The sequence below is a fragment of the Sparus aurata genome, chromosome 19 (assembly GCF_900880675.1).
Source record: "Sparus aurata chromosome 19, fSpaAur1.1, whole genome shotgun sequence".
Taxonomy (NCBI): Eukaryota; Metazoa; Chordata; class Actinopteri; order Spariformes; family Sparidae; genus Sparus; species Sparus aurata.
The window spans coordinates 951,862-970,201 of record NC_044205.1 but is presented as its reverse complement, the minus strand read 5'-3'; the positions used below and the strand labels follow the sequence as shown (position 1 = coordinate 970,201).

General features: G+C 42.0%; 1 protein-coding gene and 1 long non-coding RNA gene across 4 annotated transcripts; one reads left to right on the top strand and one right to left on the bottom strand.

Annotated features, from left to right (window-relative positions):
- Positions 1-528: 528 nt before the first annotated feature.
- LOC115569633 (zinc finger protein 862-like) lies at positions 529-5,290 on the bottom strand. 3 transcript variants are annotated; one of them, XM_030397651.1, is made up of 12 exons: positions 5,213-5,290; positions 3,508-3,600; positions 3,260-3,430; positions 3,005-3,179; positions 2,737-2,912; positions 2,488-2,657; positions 2,155-2,393; positions 1,782-2,039; positions 1,436-1,654; positions 1,075-1,308; positions 822-974; positions 529-736 (listed from the first exon to the last, which is right to left on the bottom strand). In XM_030397651.1, the coding sequence occupies exons 5-12, from the start codon at positions 2,865-2,867 to the stop codon at positions 560-562; spliced, it is 1,581 nt and encodes a 526-aa protein (XP_030253511.1). In that variant the 5' UTR covers positions 2,868-2,912; positions 3,005-3,179; positions 3,260-3,430; positions 3,508-3,600; positions 5,213-5,290; the 3' UTR covers positions 529-559. The 3 variants fall into 3 exon arrangements, with proteins under 3 accessions (XP_030253511.1, XP_030253513.1, XP_030253512.1); XM_030397653.1 differs by having other exon boundaries at positions 3,260-3,404; XM_030397652.1 differs by lacking the exon at positions 3,005-3,179.
- A 7,848-nt stretch (positions 5,291-13,138) lies between these two features.
- Positions 13,139-13,992, top strand: LOC115569692 (uncharacterized). The gene is made up of 2 exons (XR_003981603.1): positions 13,139-13,450; positions 13,880-13,992. It is a non-coding gene; the product is annotated as an uncharacterized LOC115569692 (long non-coding RNA).
- Positions 13,993-18,340: the final 4,348 nt, after the last annotated feature.

Here is an 18,340-nt window from a genome sequence, read left to right as displayed (position 1 = left end):
CGATGTCTGGGCAGCACGTTATCTCCTTTACAGTCACATGTCCTGGGTTACACCATCTGTTGTTTACGAAAAGTAAGAGGCCCCCACCTTTGCGTTTGCCACTTAGCTTGAGGTCCTGGTCCGCCCGTACAGTTGTAAAGCCGGGTAGTTCCACGTTAGCATCAGGAATGTTGCTAGTGAGCCATAGTAGCCATAGTAAAGAGTAGGCTGCACTCCCTGTACAGCTTCAAGTTCTTCACAAGTGTCGCTAGCTTGTCAGTCTTGTTGGCTAGAGAGTTCACGTTTCCCATCACACATGAGGGAATGGTCGGTTTAAACCTCCACCGCTTCTCCAAGAGCCTTGCCTTAATCAAAGCTCCAGCTTTGCTTCCATGGTCAGTGTTTCCCACAGGACAGGCATCTATTTGTGGTGGTGTGGGTGGGGGGTGGCGGCGGCAGCGGCGATGACCAAGAAGAACGCGGAGTTGGAATATAATAACAACACTTTATGTACATATTTATATACAGATTAGATAAATTGACATATATATACAGATTCAGACACAGACTTCTTTCTTTCCTACTGCCTACAGACTTTGCACCCTTTGTTAGGGCAATGAATTTTTCGGGGCTTCCGAAAAAAATATTGCAAGGCCTTATCGTAAGGAAATTCCTTGGGGTCAGGTCCGTTGATGGAGATTCTCAGGCAGGCAGCCAGGTGTTCTCCTTGCAGCTGATTCCTCAGGTCTGTTTTCACCTAAGGATTCATCAAAAAAAAAAAATGTCATAAACTGCACCAATAAAGAAAATATTTGTTTTGCTCCTCAGAGTGATGCTCTTACCCTATTCAGAGTAGAAAAATCCCGTTCACAATTAACACTTGAAACGGGGATCACCAAGGCAATGCCTGCGAGGAGGCTGAGACAAGGGTAGACATTATCCCATTCGTCGAACTCACTTGCCAGCAGAGTAAGGATGTCAGCCTGGTTCTTGTCCTTCAAAAAACAAATTTGGCAATAGTTAGTTAGTGAGTGTGTTATTAATCATATCCTATTATATGAATCCTATAGTTATAAATCAGTTTAATTCGCCCACCTTGAATGCCCCAGTAAGGACATGGTTCTTAAATGAAGTCCACTCCTGCAGGACCTCATTCTGTTGCTCAGGGCAGAATTTTCTGGCAAGAATCCTCAGATTGTCGATGTTAGCAGAGTCATCTTGCAGAGCAGCCGATTTAGGTCCAAAGACACTGAAAGCCCCAAGTATGTCCAGGTCATGGAACCGCAGGTGAAGGTTTTTTTCCAGGCCACTTAGGTAAGGGTGGATGACCTACAATGAACATAGGAAGATGAGCTTACAGCTACCTTTAATATAGTCATTAAGGGTCAGACCATAGAGTCAGGAGTACAAATAAAAAACATGTAAGAGGTAAATCATTACTTTAATCATTATTTACCTCTTGCTGGAATCTGGCCCACTGCCCCTCCCTTGTGGCTTCCTGGCCATCTCCTTGCCCCCGTCCTCTCCTGTCCCTCTCCTCCTCATGCTGTATGTTAAAGGCCCCAAGACCTTGGGAATTATCCAGGTCCTCGTGGAGGCGAGACAGAAATGATCCCGGGAGTGGAGTCTGTCCAGCTTCTCTGATGTTCCTCAGAGTATTAATGGTGACAGGGACCTAAATTAAAAAACAAAACAAAAAACATAGCTGCTGTTACTGGTCAGATATGGAAAGGACCCCTATTTCAATGTATCAAAACACACTGACTTTTATCACACTAATTAAATGTGCACATTCAGCATACCATCTCCTTTATATGAAGGAAGTTGACGTCTGCTTTCTGAAATACTCTGGAGAGACTTGCAAGGTGGGGCAAAACATCAGCTTGCAGGTAAACAGCAGCCACAAATCTGTAGGTGGCACAAAAAGTGTAGAGACCCTTTGCCACTGGACATCTACGCATTTCTGCCTCCTCTGCCAGGGCTGCCAGGACTGCTGGCAGGTTTCTCTGCAAGTTCTCAATTGCCTTGTGCTGAGACAGCCAACGTGTGTCTTTTACTTCCTGGAAATGTTGCAAAAAAGACAGAATATTGTAATAGACAGAAAATAACTATGCTATCACATTTTACATTATGAATACACAAAAGATAACTACTACAATATCAAATTACAATTACCTTCATTTTTAAGTCACTAACACCAAGGGTGATGGATGCTGCCTTGAGTGTTGCAGTGCGATTTGCACTGTTGCGGAAGAATAAGTGGAGCTCTTGCAGGTGATCTCTGAAGGTGGCCATGTACTTTACATGGTTGGATGAGTCCTTGCAGGCAAGGGCTAATCTATGGGCTGCACAAGCCACACCCACGATCTTTGGATAGCTGTCAGCAAGTTGCTTCACAACACCATTCACACGCCCTGAATTTTAAAAAAAAAAGGTTTTTAAAATAAAATTAATCAGTCACAAACACAGGTTATAACAAACAATTTTACATGATATGTATAATAATACCTGTCATAACAGCTGCTCCATCAGTCCCCACTCCATAAAGTCTTTCTGTTGGCAGGCCTTTCTTACAGATTGCAGTCTTTATGGCTGTCACAATAGTGTGTGCTTTGCCATCAGCAAGTTCAACCAGGTCCAGGAACTGGTTGAAAACATGCCCCTCTTTATCCAGGTATCTGAGAGAAAGCAAAGTATTAAGTATTCACATATATGACCCAGGATATGTAAGATTTTGATGAAATTCTACTTCCATACCGGACATGCACATCGAGCTGCCTGGCTGTGGAGACGTCTGTACTTTCATCAACCTCCAGGGTAATTGCCTTTGAAGATTGGATTTCAGAGAGGACTGGTTCCTCAATAACCTCTCCCAAGATCTCCAGCATTTCATCGATAATGCGATGAGATCTGTAGTTATTGCGCTGGTCAATCTTGACATTAGGAAAAAGAGAACATTTGTTTTGTAATTTTTATTTATTAATGTAAAGACTGATTTTATTTTAAATATCTTGATGACTTTTACCTTCAGTTTCCTAAAATAATCGCACCCCAGAAGCTCAGCCAGGCTCAAAAGCTTGGGGTAATTAGTGTGGTGGGCCAGTTCATTTTTATCAGCCAGTAAAGGCACTTGAAGCCACCTATTACTGCCTCATGCTCCACAACAACTGTGGGCTCAAAGGCATTCATCAGTGACATGCCTGTAAATGATTAAATGTTTTAAAATGTTGAACTCAAATTGTATTATCATTGCATATTTGATGTTGAAATTGGAACCTACCAGATGCAAGAGATGCTTGGCATCTAACACTCTCCTGGTGGTGTTCTGTGGTGATGTGCCTCTCGATGTAGTCTTTTCTGTAGACCCCTCCTCCAAACTCAACGAAGGCCCTCTTTCCTGGCCCTTTTCTGGCAGCAGGCTTGTGCTGTCGGCACAATCGACAAAACATCCCTAAAATGTAAAGCAATAACATTACAAAGAGAACAAAAAACAAGACATGGTTTTATCGATAAAGATACTAAACTTACCGTGCTGGGTGTTATACAGCCATGACTTAAATTGTGGCATTTTTAGCCATTCTGGATCGAACCCAGTCGCTCTATGTTTTGTCGTGGTCCTCTCTATAAGGCACATAAGAATATAAATTATAATATAAATATAAATATAAAAATATACATTTTCATGAGAAAAGTGCATTTCTGATCTGACCCTGCTTTATTTTTCAGTGTTTGCTGAGTCTCACCTGTTGCCTCCGCCCTAGCTGGCTCTACATGCTGCCTGTCTTCCTCCTCTCCTACAACATCTCCCTGCGTACTTACTATCCCTTCCTCCTCACCCTCTCTTACTGCCTCAGCTGCCGCTGCTGCACCAGCTGCGGCACTAGTTGAAGCCTGGAAGTACTGGAAGCAAATTAATTTTCACACTGATGGACGTCTGTTCACTTTCCTTATGAGATTTCTAAGTGTCTACACCGTTTTGATAATACCTCCTGTGGTCCGGACTGTAGGCCCACCTCCTCTCCCAGTCGAGCCCTTTTCGGCCTTTGAAAATATTTTTCTATACTCATCTGTGTGAAGGAGTGAACATCCAACATTAGAATTTATTACTAACGAGCAGAACCGCTCTATGTACAGTGCCGTCTAACCTTAAGCGGCACTAGCCCTTTTTACACAGCCTCTCCGCATTATCTCCGGAGCGGTGGTTCGGCAATTCTCCGCCGAGGTTGATTCACACAGAGCGAAGCCTCTCCGCCTTCACGTGTGTGATTCATACAGAAAGCCGGCGCTGCGGCTCCTAAAGAGGCGTGACGGTATACGTCATGTTGATGACGTGGGTGTCTCCCCAGGTGTTCCCCCTGTTAATCCAAACCCGCGACGGTTTATTATCATATGGATGCTGTTATAATGTGTTGTGAATGAGATCCTGACCCACCAAACATCCTGGAAAGTGACGAAGTTACGTTTTTCGCGCTAAATTACATAATTATACATAATCACCATCAGTAAACTGGACACTGTCTGACTCTGTCACTCGCGGGGATGGAGGCTGTTTTCTGGGGGAAAGTTCCCTGAAGTCTCGGTCGCGGTGATTTATTTTTATCACAAACACTCTGTGAGTTAAAGTTGTTTGCCGGTGACAGACGCTGTTTTTCGGACAGAAATGTGACGAAGAGTCGGCAGGACATACGCTTCTCCACGTACATCTGTGGTATTTTTTTCCCTCATATAAGTTGCCAAAGACAGTTACAGTTACTACGTTACTGTTGTTTGGTCCTGTAACGTTGCTTTGTGGGACATTTCTCTGCATTTAGTTGAGTGAAAGACCTGTGTAGTTATCAGACTGTCAGACCGACACGCCCTCGCTCCGCGCCTCCGGATTATCCGTTCACACTGGGACGGCTCACCAATAATGCGGCCCTGATACTACCTCCAGAGGCGGATCAGAGCTGCAGCGAAATTTCCCCCCTCTCCGCATCTGAAACTTTCACACAGAGGGGGGTGCGGAGAATTGGCACAGGATCCCCGCATGCAAACGGCTGTGTGAAAGGGGCTAGTGTGAGCAACGTGTTGAGACCACGGTTAGCGGCTGTTAGCCAACGTTTACACTACAGCGTGAGTTAATGTATCTGTGACATGTTGAGCTTCCAGCTATAAATACAGACACATGCTAATATAACATGATGAGTTAGAGTTGTTCGGACCACTTTTGAACTTGTTTGCCAAGACGTCTTACCCTCGTATTTTGATCCGGTCGGTCCGTTCTTCCTTCACTTCGTCGTCGTCGTCGTCGTCTTCTTCTTCTGGCCCACCAGGTGGATTAAATGCTATTGGCGGAGTTACAATGCATAGTAGGCTACCGCCACCTACTGCACCGGAATTGTAACTACAAGTTACATTCACAGACAGAGTCCCATTGCTTTTATGAGCGGTCGAGCGAGTCAAAAGCCGAAAAATCTATTTGTGGCGGACGTAATTCTTTCGTGGCGGGCCGCCACAAATAAATGAATGTGTGGGAAACACTGATGGTAGTGTAGCTTCAATTCCTCCGGGGTGTCGTGAACTATGCCGGTGTGTCCCATTGTCCTCAGTCCAAACAGTTGTTCCCTCATGTAAAGGTGATGGTCATGGATGAATAACACAACAATGGGCCTCAGGATCTCATCAGGGTATCTCTGTGCATTCAAAATGCCATCAATAAAATGCACCTGTGTTCGCTGTTCATAACATATGCCTGCCCATACCATAACCCCACCGCCACCATGGGCCGCTCGATCCACAATGTTGACATCAGCAAACCGCTCACCCACACAACGCCACACAAGCTGTCTGCCAACTGCCCTGAACAGTGAAAACCGTGATTCATCCGTGAAGAGAACACCTCTCTAACGTGCCAGATGCCATCGAATGTGATCATTTGCCTACTCAAGTCGGTTATGACGACGAACTGCAGTCAGGTCGAGCATGCAGATGAGCTTCCCTGGGACGGTTTCTGACAGTTTGTGCAGAAATTCTTTGGTTATGCAAACTGATTGTTGCAGCAGCTGTCCGGGTGGCTGGTCTCAGACGATCTTGGAGGTGAACATGCTGGATGTGGAGATCCTGGGCTGGTGTGGTTTACACGTGGTCTGCGGTTGTGAGGCCGGTTGGATGTACTGCCAAATTGTTTGAAACGCCTTTGGAGACTGCTTATGGTAAAGAACATTAAATTAACATTAAATTCACGGGCAACAGCTCTGGGGGACATTCCTGCAGTCAGCATGCCAATTGCACGCTCCCTTAAGACATCTGTGGCATTGTGCTGTGCGATAAAACTGAACATTTTAGAGTGGCCTTTTACTGTGGCCAGCCTAAGGCACACCTGTGCAATAATCATGCCACCCAGTGGTGGAAATTCACAATGACAATAGATTATAACATTTTTCGGCAGGTGTGCCCTATGTTTCAAGTTTGGTGAGTTTTGGGGTATGTTCAGGCAGTGAAAAATGTGATCATTTTGGACAAAAAAGTTGATACTACAAAAACAGTAGGGACCTCTCAGGTTTTGACCAGCTCGGGCCCTAATGATGCAGTGAGTTCAAAATCTTATAGATCAGTGCAGTAGTAACCTTATCATCTTTCAAAAGAGCCTAAAATCATGCCTTTGGTTTAACAACAGCTTTGAATTTACGTTGGTCCTGACTATGATAGGTGTTTAAAGTGAAACTCTTGTGAAAATGCAACTTAGGCTTTTTTTTGTGAATGTATATGAGTCAAACCTTCATGTAAAAGCATAATTACGACGAAATAGGCACTTTTAAGATTTAGCATATTTTTCTTTTTTGGGGTCAAACTCAACTTTTCAATGAGAGTGCTTGGGGCAAATTAGCGATAGCATCAAAATCGCTATTTTTAAAACACTAAGAAGGCCCGACACAACATGAAACTTTGTGCGTAGTATCACCAGGGTCTCTACACATGAACACGAGCATTGAGAACATTGTTTGTGTGCACAGAGTTTGCTAAAAATAACGTTTTTGAACAGTAAATCTTAAAAGTTCCTTTTTCTTCGTAATTATGATTTTACACGAAGGTTTGACTCATGTACATTCACAAAAAAAGCCTAGGTTGCAATTTGGTGAGAGTTTCACTTTAAGGCCCAAGCAGGTCTCGGTCTCGAACTCACCAAACTTGTAATGAAGGTCACACCTACCAAAAAATTTTATAATCTATTGTCGGAAGTTTCCACCACTAGGTGGCGCTATAATCGAGGTGCGTTTTGGCTTATAACTCCCATATACTTTATTGCACATTCAAAAACCCTATAACCACGCGTTTCCTGAATTGTGCTGAATCTTTTCATACAGGCCTCCGCCTACCGTTTCGCAAACATACAAGGTTTCGCAAAAATACAAGGTTTCATAAAAATACTTTTTCAAATTCCTCCCAGGTGATTTCAACAATTTGCACGAAACTTTGCACACAATATCTGTGGACCCTCCTGACAAAAAGTTATTAAAAGAATTTAGATTTTTCAAACGATACTCAATACTCAATACTCACATCCTGCAGATTTCGTTCCAAACAGCAAGTGTTGCATATCTCCACATTGGTGTGTCTGAATGACATGAAACTCAGGTTACTACTTCCCCATGAGCCCCTAAGGCTCTGTGCAAAATTTCGGCCGCTTACCATTAGGTGCCACTCTTTAAATTGACGTATTTTATATCTCCACATTGGTAGTTTGGATTAACACGAAACTTGGTACAATAATTGCCAATGCCCTCCTGAGGATAGCTGACGAAAGGTGTTACCAGGGGACTCTATAGCACCCCCTGGAATATTACAAATCCAAGCCCCGCCCCCTACATGCACATACATGAATGACATTCGGTATGCATAAGTATCATGACCAGATGCACAAAAAACATCCGGGGTACCAAACTGTCACTCCAACAAAAGCCAGCCATTTTCATTCAAAGTTCCCATTTCACCCCCATCTTCATGGATGACCATGCCTCGTACTTTAACGAACTCCTCCTATAGATTGAACACCACAGACTTCCAATTCAGACTTCCGATGCGTGTGGACTGTGAGGGCCCGTTCATCGCTGCCTGCAGCTTTAATTTTACTTAAATTTCCAGGACGAAAGGAAATTAAAATGACATAATTAGAAGAAGTAAATCAGTTGGAGGCTTCCTATAATGTACAGTGCCTTGCAAAAGTATTCACCCCCCTTGAACTTTTCCACATTTTGAATGTATATGTATTTTTATTGGGATTTTATGTGACAGACCAACACAAAGTGGTGCATAATTGTGAAGGAAATTGATACATGGTTTTTAATTTTTTTTTACAAATAAAAAACTAAAGTGTGGTGTGCAAAATTATTCACCCCCCTGAGTCAATAATGGAGAGCCACCTTTCGCTGCAATGACAGCAAAAGGTCTCTACCAGCAATGCACATATAGAGACTAAAATATTTGCCCATTCTTCCTTGCAAAATAGCTTTAGTTTAGTCTGAAGTGATTCCAGAGATTCTCAATTAGATTTAGGTCTGGACTTTGACTGGTCCATTCTAACACATGAATAGGCTTTTAACCAAACCATTCCATTGTAGCTGTGGCTCATTGTCCTGCTGGGAGGTGAAACTCCGCCCCAGTCTCAAGTCTTTTGCAGACTCTAACAGGTTTTCTTCCAAGAATGTCCTGTATTTGGCTCCATCCATCTTTCCATCAACTCAGACCAGCTTCCCTGTCCCTGCTGAAGAAAAGCATGCCCACAGCATGATGCTGCCACCACCATGTAAGACAATATTTATTATGAATGACCAGAATCATGAAGTATTTTTTTCTATTTTCCTACGTGCAATTGTCTTTTTACCATTTCCCTGTAGTACAACTGTTGGTGTCTTTGATGCAAAGACAGTTAGTGACATAGTCAACACTACAATCCTGGCAACTGTCCGAAGTGAAAAAATAAAACATAAATATAGCCGCAAGCGGCAATCCGTCCCCCGAAGCCTTATACCAAATTTGGTGTTGATAGAGTCAATCTTTCAAAAGTTCTATTCATTTTACTGTTTTTCACATTATGCTAATTAGCAAAAAATCTAAGTAGGCAGAGCTTCATGGTCCAAGAGGCTTTTTTGTAGAGCACATGGAGCTGGACTTGTGTGTCAAATTTCAAGTCAATCAGACTTACGGCTATGATGGGTCACTGGACGTAGTTTGCAACACCTCTGTTAACCCCTCGTCTTCCACTATGTTTATCGGCCTGTAGTTCATCGCTATCCACTTGGCAAGAACATTCGTCAGCCTGTCGGTCACAGACTTGCTCATACACGGGGTGTTCTCCTCGAACTTAATTTGGCGAAGAGCTTTGCTATGGCTCGCTAAATTGCAAACGTTTTCGCTGCTAACTTTGGCTGCACTAGTGACTGGGTGCTTTGTGTTGATGTGGTAGGCTAAACTTGAGCTGTTTCGGTGGTAAGCAAACTCCTTCTTACAAAGAAGGCATATCACTCTACATCTATCAATGGTGGCGTCGGGGCATTTGTGAAATGTAAATTTCCCATTCACTGGACCGACATCTCTCACATGCTCCTCCATTTTCGCGTCTCCTCTCCACTACTCACAGCTCCTCACTTGCCCTCCCAACTACAATGGGAGCCTATCAGTTTATGCTAAACCATCCCAAACACAATGACAGCCAATCAATGTCCACTTTCAGGGTGTGACTGACCATTGTTTTCCACTCAAGCACAAGAAGCTGAACGCATAAAAACAGATTTTATAAAAAGGCAACTGGCAAACAGAAACAGTAAAGTTAGAGATTAAAAATTAGATTAACGTGATTAAAAAACACAACGCGCTAAATATGACTGTAATTAATTAATCGCAATTAACGCAATAATTTGACACCCCTACTAATATGTACATGATGTAATATGTATGTTGTTAAAGTTGAAAAGGTACTAATAAGTTCCAAACTGACAATGTGTCCATGTTTGTAACATTGTTCCAACATAAAGGGGTGCAATGACAATGTCAGTGTGAGACCAAATTGCTGTTTAGACTGGGTGGTTAGTGAGTATTGATAATGATGCAAAAAAGGCACACCCATAGTTTTGTAGTAGCCTATAGAAATACCATTTACATTACATTAGAGGGTCTTGCTTGAACTCTGTCATTGGGGCCACTAGTGAGTGGCTAACCCAACCAGCCTTCATGTGGGTCGTAAGGGCTAGGGGTCAATTTGTGAATGGGTGTTTTCCTCAAATGAATGACCTTTCTCTTCTAAATGTACGTGGACAGAGTCTTGACCGGAGGAGCTGGCCCTCCTGTGCTGTGCCATTCGCTTATGGAGGGGTTGTTTTGTGCTTAGGGTGGACATGTTTCTGCATCAGTGTGTTGCTGGGTTTGAAGTTAACCGGGATGTGGTTCTTCTGTCTTCATATGCAGGGTTCTTCTATAGTCTTGTACAACTGTGTACCTTTGAGGGTACTGCCCCTGTCACGAGCTGTTGTACCCGTGAAGATAAAAAATGTTTCACATCATAGGTTTGCTTTGACCTCCTCATCAAAGAGTCAGCTGTAAAATATTATCAACCTCCAGCGGACCGGCCACTGTCAGTGTTCACATCATGGTGAGTGAGTGTGAGCATAGCAATATCATTACTGACCTTTTATACATACGCACTGTAACAGGAGACCTGTATTAAAACAGCCACCATTGTCCATATATCTAAAAAGTCTGTAGCTAGCCTTATTGCCCAATTGCTTAACTCACCTTTAATTTGTCTAAGAGTTTTCAGAAACTAGTTCTGCAGCAAATCAAGAACAATATCCCTGCCAACCTGGAAGCTCACCACTTGCATTCAGATGCAACAAATCCACAGAAGCTGCCATATCCACTGTCCTCTGCTCAGTTTTCACACACCATGAAAATAACAACACTTATATTAGAGTGTTGATTTCAGCTAAAGGTTCAAAAACAATCTCCCCCATGAAACTGATGGGAGTCTTAACACTGAGCCTGATTAACACAGTCTGTAACTGGATATTTGACTAAACCAGTGTTGGAATTTTGTCATTTTAGGGGCAAGGCCTTCACTTTTCTTTTTCTTTTTTTTTTTAGGGGCACCAAGGCCACATTACAGAGCACAAAGGCCATTGAGTAAAATTTGATGGTTTTACCTTTCAGATTAATACCATAACATCCTGATTTATAATAAGACATGGATTAGGTATTAAAACATTTTTTAAAATTATGCCAAAGCACATTTTTTCCAAACAAAAAATTATGTAATAACCAATAGGAGACCACTGGTGTGTGGAGTGATTTTCGTGACACTACAGTGAATAATTGTGAAGTTATTGAATATTTTTTGTAGTATCTCTTTTCAGTGTTGCACTTTGTAGACGTTCCCTGCGCCCTCGTCTCACAGACGGCTGACCATATAGACCAGTGTTAATGTCCAGCCCAGAGGAGCTTGTTTTGATGAAAATACGGTTGTAGCTCGTTGTCTACCTTACTACGGTAGTACTGAGTCGTCGTTTGTGTGTTAAAAATGTTTCACTTATGAGTTATTGATCCGGAAAGTTAGAATCTGTGAATATATTTCCAACTTTACCGAACTAAATCATGCCACATAAGTCAGTCACGTATCATATCAAAACCAGCTGAGCTCGCTTGCACTGTAACTCAGCCAACACGTCCAAATGGGGCCCACATGAGATTTACTTGGGTTACATGGGCTTTAACTGGGCATGGGCTCAGCGTGGGCTTTGAAGTGGGTTGGTGTTGGGCCCCACATGGGCATCCCAGAAGAATATACATGGGCGAGAGATGGGCATCCCAGTTGGCCAGCACATATGGGAACTAGATGGATCCCAACTGGGCAAAAAATTTAATTGTTATAATATGGTTATATTATTGAAACTTAAGGTGTCATCAAAATGTTTTGGTATTTCAGCCACTATAATGTGAGGTAAAAAAAGGAACTAAGAAAAACATGAATAATCTCAACCACAGCCAGTCTTTCAGCCAGTGCATTTTTTATAAACTGTGCGCGTGTGTGGCAGGGGTTGTCATGGAGATGAGAAGTAATCTCACTACACTCATTCATTCTTGAGTTGCCTCAGGATCACCAGTTTGAAGAAGACAAGTTTTGATTTGGGCCAGACAGTGTCGAAGGTAAGTCCTGACTAACAAACAAACACCATAGAACTGAAAAAGCACTGTGTAAACCTAAAAGTTTGTTCAACAATTTTTTCCCTTTAGCAACGTTCTTGCTAGCTAACAGACGTTTAGCCAAGTAGTTAAACATCTGTTAGCTAGCAAGAACGTTAGCTAGCAAGAATGTAAATGAGTTTAACATGTAATGTCCTAATTTGCCAGTGTAGACTCACTAATTATGTTAGAACTACGCAACTGTCAGACGCTCGTATCGTTTTTTTTCAGAGGTTTTTTATCCAAATATAGGTTTGACCGTTACATTCATTTTCACGTAGTCGAAGAAGTACTACATTACCCATGATCCCAATGTCTACCAGCGGGGTCTGCGATTGGCTAAACTCTGTGTTACCCACGAACAGTGTTTCCGTTTCCGCTAGGACGCTCGCAAGTTGGCAATCTGTGATCATAGACATATGTCTATGTCCGTGATCATCAGGAAAACAAGCAATTGGGTCCGTTTCTCCGTCTTGAAACCATTTTGCAAAATGAATTACCATTTCAATAAAGGTGCAGACACACATATTTACGTGGTTGCTGTCTCTCATTTTTTCATTTTCGGTTTTTCCGTTATGGTTTCAAGACGGAGAAACGGACCCATTTGCTTGTTTTACTGATTTTGTTTTTTAAAACAGAATAATGAAAGAATGAACCATACACGGATAATGCAGTTTTATTGTATTTACATATGTATTTTGTGTATATTGTTATTTATTTATTTAGTTTATCTTATCACAATTTCAAATTTTTCAACATAACTTTTTAATGCAATCTTCTATTTTAGTTAATTATACAAAATATTAAGCTGATCCTTATATTAAAAATAGAATCAGGTGTTAAAAAAATAGAAAATCAAGAAATATATACATTTATAAAAGATGGCAGTCCACTCCCACGCCACTGAGCATCAGCCTCTGTGTTGTGCAGAGTGCATGGGAGAGAGAGGGCCAGTCGGCTATTCATCCGGCTTATTAGTAGGTGCAGACCTATGCCATATACCATGACAGAGAAATGACAAACATTATTTTTAAATATTTATTTCACCATATGTAACATCTAAATAATACACTTTGTGATTCATGCTCCACCTCTCCCTCTCTGCTTTTTCTGGATGTCACTTAGGGAGTTTGAAAAGAAATTGCCTCACCAAAGACATAACAAGATAGAATGCGGAAAAGGCAGTGTCAAAATGGCTGATTGGTGCTAGGGACAGGGGAGGAAACCGTGCCATGAAAGCACATGGAGGAGAGCAAAACCTGTAAGTCACATAATATGCAAGATATAAATGACAGAGACCGTGCTCAGGGCTTTTTCTACACTCAACTTTTTATTTTTTTATAGTGTTTGCTGTATTCATAATCACAGTGTGAATTTTGGCATCAAAACAAATACGACACTTAAAGGTTTAAAAATATAAAAATTAAAATATATTTTATATTTATAGTTAGGAATGATGTTTGCTACAAGAATGATCTGTTGTTTTGCCATTTTGGGTTTAAATTTCATGACAATTTAGCTGTGACAGATTCATATTGCTACAGTATATAGGCTGTATAGGGTCTATGAAAGTCTTAAATTCAATTTGGAGCACCCTTGAGATACTTCATAGATCACAGTAATCAGCTATCTCAAAGCACTATTAAATGAGGTAAGGTCCGTCTTCATCCTTTTTTTTTTCGTTTCAAAGGGCCGATGGAACAGGGAGGACACAGGAGTAGAAGACCATCATCATTACATAGCACACATACACACATTACACTGTTTTTTCTATATTTGTTGTTGAATAAACCGTTTTCCTTAGAAATTTGTTTGGCCTCTCTCCTTTTTTTCGCTATATTAGCTTTTTAGTCTTCTAATCATTGTTTTACTCTTCATTTAGACTTCCTAATGTATCATCACCGCTATTCAATACCAATCTCATTACCAACGCTACTGTATTGAAAAGAAGCATCAACTGTCTATGTTCGTTTCATATATAGAAACATTTTAGTTTTAACTTTTACACACCTTTCTTTACTAAACTAAATGTTATGTTATTATATATATATATATATACAAAATTGAGTTAGGTCCTATCACTAACCCATGAAAAGTACAGGCATAGGACAAACTGTTTTGCCCACATGGGACCTATATGAAGCCCAGTAAGGGCCCATCATCAGCCCATATTAGGGAAAATCTGTGGGACCCACATGGGGAAAACCCAGTTATGCCCATGTGGGACCCGTATGAAGCCCAGCAAGGGCCCATCATCAGCCCATCAGGGCTGACACATGAGGGGCCTCCATGAAAACTGAGGACAAATTTAGCTGGGCCCCAGTTGGGCAGCCAGGCTGGGCACCACATATCGGCCCTGGTGGAGCCCATCTGGGCCCCACATGAGTATGCTGGCTGGGAAGTGTCATTCTTCTGTGTGAGAGGCTTTCATGTGAGATGATCGTGATGATGAGACTCTACCTGCGCGAACCGCGAACTCAGGTGGCTGTAATTCAAGGCAAGCCCACTACGCTGACCGGGCCAGAGGCACAAGGGCCATTGTGGCCATACGATGATTTTTTTTTTTCATGGGGCATGGCCGCTGTGGCCGCCGTGAAATTCCCACCCTGAACTTAACTGTTGTGCAAAAATGTCAAACTTGTGAACAACACCAACATTGAGACTTCAAAAGCACACCAGCAAAACCAAGGAGCTGATCCCTGATTTTAGGGGAGAAAAACATGACACACACCCCTATATATCATTTGAGCTGAGGTGGAGCAAATTAGCATTTGAAGGTTTCTGGGAATCAACATCAAAGATAACCTATCATGGTCTTCACACGTCTCTGCTCAGTAAGGAAACCGTCTGATTGTATGTCTTTTGTACGTTTATTTAAAGGTAAAATCCCTATGCAAGGTTGCAGTGGCGCCGCCAGGATTCAATTTCAAAGTACACACAGAAACTGCAAATACAACAAATGGAAAAATACTTTTTTAAGACAAAATCTAATGTTTTCAGTATTAGTGAAATAACAGATTGCAGCTCCCACATGATCTGTGAGACTATGGTTATTCTGACACGAGTTAAATGGCTGCTGTGTGGAAAACCACGCTGTGGTCCATAATCGCAGTGCAGACGAGTGACTTTGGAGCTGACCAGAGGAGAGAAAAAAAGAGAACGATATGGCGCGCGAATGTAGCCGCCATGATATGACGACGTCGCCCCCGCTGAGGAGGAACTATGAAGAACTCAGTTGCGATGGAAAAGCACCTAAATTGAGTCGAGTAAAGACGAGCTGTATTGTGTAGTGGAGAAGGTGCAACACAGGCTATGCACAATTGCGCACACACGCGCGATCGTCCTCTCAGATGCGGCTGCGTCTCTCCAGGTCACTGTGTGAGAGAGAGAAAAGCTATGACTTGCTTGCAGACGCTGTTTGGTGTCACCCACTGATTTGCATAATTTAAATATCTAGCCTGCCAAACCTTCCAATCCGGCCCCGGTTCAGCACCCTGGACAGTGCACTGCAGACCTGCAGCATTTGTTTTCATCCAAACTTTGCAAACGTGGTCGGGATTTGTAGAAGACATATGTATGGTGCTCACTAGCCTATGCTGTTCCTATAAAGAAATGCATCTCTGTGCAGGCTATGAAAATGGATATAGGCTATGAAAAAATTATCTCAAGTCCCTGCTTTCCCGCTAAGCAGAGGGAGAGAGAAATTACACAGAATACAAATTGCTTTAATTTTTTTTTGTTTTTCACCTTCAAAAAAAGTACAGGATTCCAGCTGGCGGCGCCATTGCAAGGTTGTTGAGTTTTACTTGAAAGTAGACCTAGCTGACTGCAGTCTGAAGGTCAGAAACAATGGCATTTAACACAAAGATTATTTCTGGTGCAATGGAATAGTCCCTACTGTTTTTGAACAAAAAATCTTTGTTTCTCTAAATTCATGCTTCTTGGGACATTTGGGCCATGCCATGTCATGTCTGCAGGGTGCTTGGCAGTTTATCAGACTGGGAAGGCTCATCCTGTGGTGAACTGGCAACATGTCACTAATTCTTTGATATCCTCTGTGAGTGTTTGCAGAGCCTTTTTTATGACTCAGAGGGAAGTTCCGTACAAGACCAGGCTGAGGAGAAGTTCATTCATCCAACATTAAACAGAAGGAAGCTTGATCACCTTACATTTAGTTAGGTTTACACACAAAAACGACTTGCTTAGGTTTCAGTATTGGGTGAAAGTGAGAACTTACTATCAACCTCATCCTTGTTGTGATTATAGTAACAACCACCTGGTTATGGATATTGATTGTTGGCAGGAAAGAGGAAACAAATACAGGTCTACAGTATTACACTGTGGTTTCTGGGCTTCTCTTCTCAAAGGTGTCGGCGTGTAGTTTGATCATAAAAGGAGTCTGCGGAGTCAAAGCGGGTGGAGTGAAGAAGCAATCTTTATTGAAACAAAATCTAGCGCCTTGAGTCCTGATCAGAAGCGGCCGCGTTCTGATAGTGTCAAATCTGTGGACAAAACTATGCCAAAAAATGCTCTGCCCTCTGCTCCCTCAAAACCTCAGCCTGTTGCTCTTAGGAGGTTTTTCCAAGTGCCACCCCCTGTCTCTACTCGTAGGGGCCTTCTTAAAGTCCCTTGGGCTGTACCTGCCTAATCGTAATTGGTCATTGCGGTGGGTTGAGGGTCCATCTATCCAATCGATATGAAAAGGAGGTGGTCTATCTCTCTGCTCATCTCCCATAAATGGCTAAATCTGTTACTGTCCCTCCTTGGGTGTTATACTCCAAAATTACCTAAATGATCTCTCTATCCTTTTCTGGAGATGTACACGTTTAGATATCTTCCTCCACCTGGCATAGGAGTCAGGCTCTGTTTTAGTCCCTATTGTGGCCTTGTCTCCTGCTAACCTTTGACCCACACACAGCTGAATGCTGCCTCCAAGGTCCCTTGGAGCTGTGAGCCCCGTATTATCTACATTCCTTAACTTACACAAAGAGGAGCAGGTTAAATTTAAACTGAGTTGAATTAAAGGCCAGAATGTGTTGCAGTCCAGACACCTCAACACTTTGGTGTTTCTGTTGACCCGTTCATTCCCCTGACTTCTCCCTGTGCAGACACTGTGTCTCCGTAATAGCACCTATTTTGCCCTCGCATACAAGCATTATAATAACTTCTTCTAGAGGACTTTTTCCTTCACTTGCTCTTTCAAAAACAAACCTTGATTTTGTCAATTGTGATATCTTTTTGACATAACCCCTAAGCTTTGTTGACCTCTCATGATCTATTCTGTCTTGTAGCTTTCAAACTATAACACCATAGTGTTCATGTCTAAGTTATAGAGTTTTTTTCAGTTTGTTTCATGTTCAGTGTTATTTTTTTCTTCACAGTGCAGAGTTTTTCACTACTTTAAGTGATGGACAACGTGTCACACCTATCAAAAAAGAAAAACATTTTCACAGGTACTTAACGGCATTTTGAATTTTTATGATTTCTGCTGTAAACCCAGCCATTTGCCAAGAGTTTATACACTGGAAAAATGAAACTAAGACATTACCATACCAAAGCTTAACAGACTGCTCTCAAACCATACAGTCATGGCAAGTTAACTGTGAATAATTCAAATAACATTAATCAATAATTTAAAAATACACACTCGTAAATCTAAATTTGTCTCACTCAAAAGGATGAAGAGCCTGACAAATTATTTAAAGGTGCATTGCACTGCATGCTGCAATGGGTCTGTAGAGATTTGTTCCTGCTTTAGCTGGGAAAAGGTTTTGTTATTAGTAGACGATGGCCTTAGAATCTACATTTTATAAACTCATCAAAGGTGTTGATTGTTACATACGTGTGTGTGTGTGTGTGTGTGTGTGTGTGTGTGTGTGTGTGTGTGTATGAGTGTGTACGAGTGTATTCGTGTGTCCAGCCGCTCATTTTGATGAAAATACGGTTGTAGCTCGTTGTCTACCTTACTACGGTAGAAAAGAGGCATCGTTTGGGTTTTAACAATGTTTCACTTATGAGTTATCGATCTGGGAATTTCGAATCTGTTTCCAACTTTGCCAAACTAAATCCTACCACATAAGTCAGTTAATGTTACGTATCATATCAAAACCGGCTGAGCTCGCTTGCACACCTGTGCTTTAGTGTCGTTCTT